Source organism: Bactrocera tryoni, chromosome 2 (assembly GCF_016617805.1).
Source record: "Bactrocera tryoni isolate S06 chromosome 2, CSIRO_BtryS06_freeze2, whole genome shotgun sequence".
NCBI classification, from domain to species: domain Eukaryota; kingdom Metazoa; phylum Arthropoda; class Insecta; order Diptera; family Tephritidae; genus Bactrocera; species Bactrocera tryoni.
In genome coordinates, this window is record NC_052500.1 from 39,934,779 (window position 1) to 39,943,294 (window position 8,516).

An 8,516-nucleotide genomic window follows, 5' to 3' on the forward strand; every position below is an offset into this window, starting at 1 on the left:
AACTAAAGGTCCCCCACGCCAAAGCCCCTTGACGCGGTAAGGCCACAGTTACTTCCCAATGCGGCCCGGTGTTGGGAAAGCCCCATTCGGATACAGCCGAATTAACCTCCTGGCTGCAAATAATCCAATGGGCACAGGAGTAGCGTAACACCCTGGATTTGGAGCTGGTAGCTCTTGGTCGCCGCACACATGCAACTTCTGTCAGTTTCCAGAAGAGATGCCGAGCAGCATCGCTCATGAAAGTTGGGAGATGTCTAAAAGTATTTAGTTGCGGATAGAGGTGCCATGCAGTGTGGAAGCGGGAAAGTCGAGAGACAGCCGTTTATTTTTGAGCACATGCCATCGATTCCATTGCCTAATTATCGTGATAGAAATTCCCTCAGTTGGTTGAGGGTGTTAGGAGACGTGGCAGTTAATTGTAAGCAGGAAGAGGACGCCAGCCCGCGGAGCCCCCTGTTTAAATGTTCTCAATTTAGAATTTTTGGTTCGAAATAGTTAAGCTGATTCTCAACCGCTCATGTAGTTCATAGTCCACTTCTTCAAAACTGGAGAGAGCGAAGATTTTTCGATGTCCTCAAGTAACGTTGTGTGGGTAACTGTGTCAAATGCTTCTGACAAGTCCAACGCTACGAGGATCGCCACAATGTGCTTTTTGATAGGACTCCGCTCTGTTGGCGGGTTTCCCAGGTTACAGTAGTGGGACCACGTTTCGATTTTCCACAAATCGGGCTTTTGAAGAGTGGTCAGCGACAGGTTGAGGACCTTGGTGAGGAAGCGTACTCCCGTCGGCCTAGATGCTTTTCCAGCAAATAGCTAGCGCCATTCTTCGCGTGCGAAGAGGCATGGATATTAAATTTCAACTAGGGCGTCGTGTCTCTTCTGATTAGACAAAGCTTTGACAGTAGTCCAAGGCTTACTCACACCAGTGGAGAAGTTATAAAACTTCATGTGCTTTAACCATTTTGCCCGTTGTATTGACAGGGATCGGCATGTCGAAAGGTGTCGCGCTCCTTAGCGAAAACAACTGATTCACCTCGATGCTCTCGGTAAATTTTATGAATCCGACCCATTTAGCTTTGTTAAAGTTACCGAAGTTGCGGTGGTCCACAGGAATAAAGCCGGGAGGTTTCTCGATCGAGATAATTATGGGCAAAATGTCTGATGCATAATTCAATTTATTCTTAAATAAATAATCCAGACTATTTGCTTTTTCCAACTACACTATTATTAGTAGCTTTTGCCCAGTATTTTGACTAGATTCGATTTAATTGGAAAAACTTCTACTTCTCGCACATACTAGGTAAGAAAATAAGTATGATATACATATTGGTGCTCGATAATAATTTCTTAATCGTGTAACATCAGGGTTATATAATTTTTATTTGAAACGGGCAGCTCTATTTTAGGAGTATAAAATATGTACGTAACTCAGTTTATTTAGTTTCTGTTTATAGATCAAATTGATTTGAATGGTTTTTCATTGTTTGATTTCGTTAAAACTAAAATGTCATTTAGACGGATAAGGCAGCCAAAAATGACAACTCAAGCTCTATTAGATTTCGATTTAGGTGAAAGTTCTTCAGATAGTGATTTTCGTATAGAAGATCATGACAGTGACGAAGATCCTGATTCCAATGATGACGGGAATTCCTCAGAAAATAGTAGTGAAGAAAATGAAAGTGATTCAGATGATTTGTATAAAGAGCATTATAGTGATAATTCTCACAAAAATATAAAACAAAATGAAAATGAAGACTGCACAAATCCCGTATTTATGGGCAGTAAGGAAATATGTAAAGTGTTACAGAAACTAGATACAAATAGATTTATTGAATCTAAATTACCCGCAAAATCAATTTGCTGTGTTTGTTTAGGTGATCGTAGTGATGACTCAAATGAAATAATTGAATGCGATGGGTGTGGGGTGTCTGTTCATGAAGGCTGCTATGGTGTGAATGACAACGTGAGTATATCGAGCACTAATTCTACATGTTCTACCGAACCTTGGTTCTGTGAAGCTTGCCGTGCTGGCGTTTTAGAACCAAATTGTGAGTTGTGTCCGAATAAAGGCGGAATATACAAAGAAACAGATGTTGGAAAATGGGTGCATCTAATTTGCGCTCTTTATGTTCCTGGTGTAGCCTTTGGAGAAGTTGACCAATTATCTTCGGTTACTTTATTCGAAATGCCTTATAGTAAGTGGGGAGCCAAGGTGTGTTCTCTCTGTGAAACTCCTCGATTTGCACGTACGGGAGTATGTATTGGATGTGATGCTGGCATGTGCAAAACGTATTTCCATGTAACATGTGCACAAACTGCTGGATTCCTTACAGAAGCACATCACGAAGAAGCTGACGCTGCCGATCCATTTTTTGCACACTGTAAAGTGCATTCTGAAAAAGAAATGATAAAACGTCGAAAAAGAAATTACCATAATCTTAGATTAAACATGCAAGAGAAGCAAAAGGGGAAAAAACTGCAAAAATTTGATGATCCTTGCCCGGCACAGTTACGTATTCAACGTAAACTTTTGAAATATCAATCAAAGTATTCACATAGCAAACAATTGAAACCAGTTCCATGGGTACCGACACAAAAAATGTCACGTCTACTTACTACTTCGGCTTCAGCTTGCAAGAGGTTACTGGCGAAAGCGGATATAATGGCAGTTGATGTAGAGCTATTAGAGCGTCAAGAAGCACAGATCGCTGCATTGACAGATATTCGTAAGAAATGGCATATAGCTCCAGCATTTAGTGTGGAATTTATTGGATACTATTTGGATAGAATTTCACGAACACATGAGCTTAAATTGCAGCTTTCAGATATGATGGAAAATAATCTGAGTCTATCTAATGAACAGGATTTACTTCGCACTACCTATGACGCCAGGCTAGATATGAACAAGGATTTAAAATCTAGACAGGTACATATACATATGTATATACATTAGGGTGTCCGTTATTTACCAAATTGATTATTTTTGACGAGACGCCCCCTAAACTTTTAGTTTTCCATCTAAAAAAAAAATATCAGACCATAAAAAGTCCTTAATTTTCATAATAAACCTTGCCCCAAACACGATACATTTCCCATGGAAATTACATGGGATTTTGCCACTTTTTACGAATATTTTGTTTTCTCTGGAGCTTTCTCGTTTGTAGGAATAAAAAGGTCATAGCCATTGAGACCAAAAAGATTTTAGGAATGGTTTTTCATTGTTTGATTTCGTTAAAGGATAAACGACGGATAAGGCAAGCCAAAATGAAAACCTTATGCTCTATTAGGATTCGAGTTAGGTGAAAGTTAACTTCTTGTACAGAATTGAATACTCTACAAAAAAAGACTTGGCAATTTTTCGATAAACTCACTCCTTTAAAAGTTATTCAAGGTTAAAATTAACTTCTGGGTAATATGCAAATGTAACTAAGGAATGTTTAATAAAGGAAATCTGATGTTCTCAAATGGTTTAAATTTGATTTGATTTGCAAATTTTTCTTATTTTTTATCTTAAAACTATAGGCATAATATATTTTTTAGAATAAACAATTGAATTTTACAAAAAAAAAATTTCAATATGCCGTAAAAGTTCGAAAATTCCAGAAATTACCCAGAAGTTAACTTTAACCTTGAATAACTTTTAAAGGAGTGAGTATATCGAAAAATTGTCAAGACTTTTTTTGTAGAGTATTCAATTCTGTACAAGAATATGACCTTTCCTACAAACGAGAAAGCTCCAGAGAAAACAAAATATTCGTAAAAAGTGCAAAAATCCCATGTAATTTCCATGGGAAATGTATCGTGTTTGGGGCATGGTTTATTATGAAAATTAAGGACTTTTTATGGTTTTATGGTTTTATGGTTTTTTTTTAGATGGTAACCTAAAAGGTTAGGGGGCATCTCGTCAAAAATAATCAATTTGGTAAATAACGGACACCCTAATATATTTTATACATTTAAAAAATATAAAATTTATGCTTTATTCGATACCGTTCTCTTAGGTTAGAGTTCAGGACTTAAATTTATTGTGATTTTGTGGTCAGGTATATAATTTTTGGTGGTCGGCATATTTTTTCAACCCTTTTTCGGAAATTTTAAGGCATCAAACACAAATTTTTGGGACATATTCAATATGTCTGCAACTTTGATTTACATGTGTCCCATTCCTTGCAAATTTTGAACGCCCAATCTTTCCTCCTTTGAACAATATTTTGCTCGGCTAATTTTTTTACATAATCTCGTAATTCATACAAATACTCATTCCACAGATCTAACTAAGTTAATATAACAACTTATTACACTTTTAATTATTCTAATCAGGATAAACATTTTTCTGTACCCTTTTGTGCTATATAAAATGCACCTACATATGTATATACCCTTCACAAAAGTAGTATAAGTTAAAGTTTTCTAGTTTTAGATAGATAGATAGATTATTAACGACGTAATGCACCGCGACCTAGGGTCTATTGTGCCCTCTCCTATATCACATGACTTCCCAAAGTTCCAGCAGCCTGAATAGTTCCAGGAGTTTGCAGGGCGATATTGAGATGATGTGATCCCTGCTAATGTATATGGCACCCAGGGCCTTAAGCCTTCTTCTGCTGATTGCTGTACAATCGAGAATTAGGTGTGTTGGTGTTTCCTGTTCCAGGTCGCTGAAACGGCAGTTAGCACAAGAGACTATGCGAGAAGGCTGAATTTGTCTCTGGGGGAGGTTAATTAGTTGAGCTTGACTATCGCTGAGAATGTCTATGCGGTGGTTGCGATAGTTGCGGCGGAAGTTGATTTCTGCGCACTGACATATGGCAAAAACTTCAGCCTGAAAGTTACTTGGGAAGCATCCCATTGGTATGGACAGCTTAGTACGCGGTCCCGCAATACCTGCCCCAATACCTTCCGGTGTTTTTGAGCCGTCAGTGTACCACTGGATGGTACTGTCTTCCAGCCGCATTTCCAGCGTGGAATCGCTCCACTCCGTTTTGCTGCCCAGAGTAATTCTGTAGTTCCTTTTGAAATTAATCCTCTTCGTGGTGCCGTCCTTCGGGAGGAGGTCCAGCGGTGTACTTTCCGCTAGTGCCTCCATCTGTCGAGAGGACATTAGCTTCCTTCTTCCGCAGCCCACTGCTGACATTAGCAGCATGGTATGTTTTGCTACTTTTTTTTATCACCTGATGCAGCGGTGTGAGATCCAGAATGGCTTCCACTGCCCCCGTGGGGCATGTGCAAATTGCCCCCGAAGCACAGACACAGGCAAGCCTTTGCAGCTTTGATAGTCTACGGACCACCGAAGACTGCGCTGCCTTTGCAGCCCAGGCAAGCGCTCCATATATGTATGTCGATAGGCCTTACAATCATAGTACACAGCCATCTCATTGTACCGGGCTTGCATCCCCAGGATCTGCCGTCCAGACGTCTGCATATCTTAAGTGCTTTCTAGTTTTAATGTCACATCGTATCCGAATTAACCCTGGTCGAGACCAACGGTCTGATACACTTAGTCGAGACCAATGGTGCTTGGCTAGGCCAAGTGGTGTTTACATACATTTGTATGGAAATACGTGTTGTATTTACGATCTTATATGTACAATATAAATACATTTTTGAAATTTCTTACCTCTCGATTTGGTTGAAATCAAATTGACTGCCTTGTCCACGGTTAGGTAATTTAAAGGGCTTTCAGGAAATGTATAATTCGCCCCCAAGGCCCCACCGGGGGCGTGGCAATAGGCGAAAATGGGTTTCCACCATGTCCCCCATTTTGTTTCACTACAGTTGGGGGGGTATGGGGCCGGGGGGATTAAAACTATTTTGGGAGTTAGTTCACCCCTGGGGCTTTCAGGAAAGCCCTCAACCTACCCTCTATCCCTACCAGGGGCGTGGCAATAGCGTTCACAAAAAATGTAACATTTTGAGAAAAATTACATTTTTCTTAACCTTTAAAACGCTCTAGCGGCTACAAACCAATTTGGACATGTAGCGAACATGAAAACAGATAAATCAACCGTGCGAAGTGATAGAAACATACCAAAGTTCATATATTTTCATACAAAATATATGGGGTGTAGCCAAGCACCATTTGTGCACTAAGGTGTAATATTATAATATCCTTTTTTCGTCCTTTTCGATACGACATCCTTGAATTTTTGTTCTGAATTCTATAGACAATAAAATTCTAGGAAGCTACCTGGAAGCACAAGTCGTTTGCTACACTCTAAATATATTTAAATAACATTTAAAAACAAGATATGCCTGGTCAGACCCGAGGGTCTCGATGAGGGTTAAGTCCTTTTGTATTTCACAAAACCATTCTATTTTATGTTTTATTTTCAACATTGAATGTGATTTTACATTAAAATATTTATTTTTAGGAATCGTTAACTACTACAATTTCTCAACTTCACAAAGAAATCAACTTTATGTGTCCTAATAAAATATTTCCCAGTCCATCAAATATTGGACATGCTCATTACGAATCTAATAAATCAGCATCAACGCCACCTAGCAGACCGATCTCAGTTCCTACAGCCGCTGCTCTTAAAATGGGGGTGGGATTCCCTTTAGTTCATCTTGGCCCGCCTGGAACTAAAGTAGACTCCATACGTCTGCTAAGCACACATGCAAAGTCTTCGCCAATTGCTGGTGGAGGAGCGTCATCAGCACCAAGTACACCTACGTTAAACGTGCAAACATTCGAGTGTGGAATATGCAAACGCACTACTGATCAACACCTACTAGCGAAATGTGATACTTGCAAATTACACTATCATTTAAGCTGTTTGAATCCACCATTGACCCGTCATCCAAAGAAGTCTAAACTCTACGGTTGGCAATGTTCTGAATGTGATAAATCAGAAGATTCTGAAGATGTTGCTGATATGCCAAAAGGACCGCGTAAATCGCGAACACGTTTTAACAAAGATGGTTCTATTATTGCTTTACCGGAGTCGGAAAGCGACAATGGGCCAACACATAAAAGACGGTCGATAGACACCTTACAATTTACAAAAAATCTTACAAAAAAAAATAAACCTAACAATTCATTTTCAACTTCGAATAAAAGTGATGAAAATAGCAAAACTACACCCAAGATGTATGTGTCATCAACGTCCATTTTGGGGAAAAAAAGTAAATGCTATGTTCCTCTGCAAAATATTAAAAAAGCAATTAAGTCACCAGCACAGCAAACTCAGTCTCCCGTATTGAATAAAAACAGTAAGATTTTATAGTAAATTGAAATGAGTTAATTTTGCTTATATTCTTTGTTATCATTTCAGTAACCCAAATAGTTCATACGTCACTTTCTGATGAACCTTTGCTACTGGTACTACCATCTGTCACTACAACCCGCGAAATAGTTTCTATCCAAACTCCTGATCCAGACCCCTTAGCATTACCGGTGAATACTAATACTACAATTCCATCTATGGAAGATTTGTCAGATCCTATTAAATCAGGAAGAAAACAAAAGCGTAAAGACAAACATAGGAGTAAGCACATTATTTCATCAGATACTGAAAAATCCCCAATCAAAGAGCATAAACGTAAGCGCAAAAAAAAATTACATGGTCATGATATAGAAAACCCACAAGAAAGCATTCCGAAAATAAAAATTAAATTTAAAACATTGCCATTGCCTGGCGAGGTGACTCCTGAGGCTCAGTTTTTTTATGTATCAGCGGATATGGTACGTTCGGCTGAAGAAGCATCACGGCCAACTTCTGTAGAAACTGTAGAAGATTCAGCACCAGTTTTGGTGGAGAAAAGTCCTGTAGGGAGAAGTAAATCGGAAACAATGATTAATTCGCCGGAATTAAGTGTTACGAAAACACCTATTACTCGTAAAACTAGCCCAAGGAAAACAGCTGGTAAAAGGAATTCACTGTTATCTCATTCTAAATCAACAACAATCATACAATTACCTTCAAGTATTGTCTGTTGCATTTGTAAAGAAGTGGGTTCTGGCGGTAATGCTGTAACATGCGATGAGTGTCATAAACACTATCACTTTACGTGTTTGGATCCACCATTAAAAAAGACACCAAAAATACGTGGTTATTCTTGGCACTGTGCTGATTGCGATCCCACAGATGAAGAAAAAATATAAAAATACATTATCTTTTTTAGATTAGACATTAACTTTTTGATATATTAGGGGTATTCTCTTGCTCTTGCAAGATTGCAGATTGCAAAAATACTATACCGAAATATACAAGAGCACGAGAGCACCCATTGCAGAATCTAGTGATATATGAATGGTTAATTCGGTCAATTTGTTGTGAATGACTATTAAGCATGGCTATTGTGAATTGGCGCACCTTCTGCATACATTTTTAAGAAAAAAAAACTGTAACAAATCTTTAAAATTTAAATAGAAATAATAAAATCCATTTAAAACTTATCTTCCTCAACAATTTAACGACGTAATATGTCTTTATGTAAAATGGCAACTACAACAGGGTTGCAATTATATTTTTGCGTAACATTGCACGCAAATATACATAGGTTTTGGTCTG

The 8,516-nt window shown here is 38.5% G+C and overlaps 1 protein-coding gene across 2 annotated transcripts; it reads left to right on the plus strand.

Moving 5' to 3' along the window:
• The first annotated feature begins 1,435 nt into the window (after positions 1 to 1,435).
• On the plus strand, positions 1,436 to 8,225 carry LOC120767323 (PHD finger protein 14). Of its 2 annotated transcripts, XM_040093258.1 has the most exons (4): positions 1,436 to 1,793; positions 1,875 to 2,926; positions 6,372 to 7,215; positions 7,278 to 8,225. In XM_040093258.1, the coding sequence occupies exons 1-4, from the start codon at positions 1,505 to 1,507 to the stop codon at positions 8,105 to 8,107; spliced, it is 3,015 nt and encodes a 1,004-aa protein (XP_039949192.1). In that variant the 5' UTR covers positions 1,436 to 1,504; the 3' UTR covers positions 8,108 to 8,225. The 2 variants fall into 2 exon arrangements, with proteins under 2 accessions (XP_039949192.1, XP_039949191.1); XM_040093257.1 differs by having other exon boundaries at positions 1,436 to 2,926.
• The last annotated feature ends 291 nt before the right edge of the window (positions 8,226 to 8,516 follow it).

Excerpts from the sequence above, each read along its gene's own strand:
- LOC120767323 (XM_040093257.1), top strand. The coding sequence starts at position 1,505 with ATGTCATTTAGACGGATAAGGCAGCCAAAAATGACAACTCAAGCTCTA. Across the intron at positions 2,927-6,371 it reads AGGATTTAAAATCTAGACAG|GAATCGTTAACTACTACAAT; the intron begins GTACATATACAT and ends ATTTATTTTTAG. Across the intron at positions 7,216-7,277 it reads TCCCGTATTGAATAAAAACA|TAACCCAAATAGTTCATACG; the intron begins GTAAGATTTTAT and ends TTATCATTTCAG.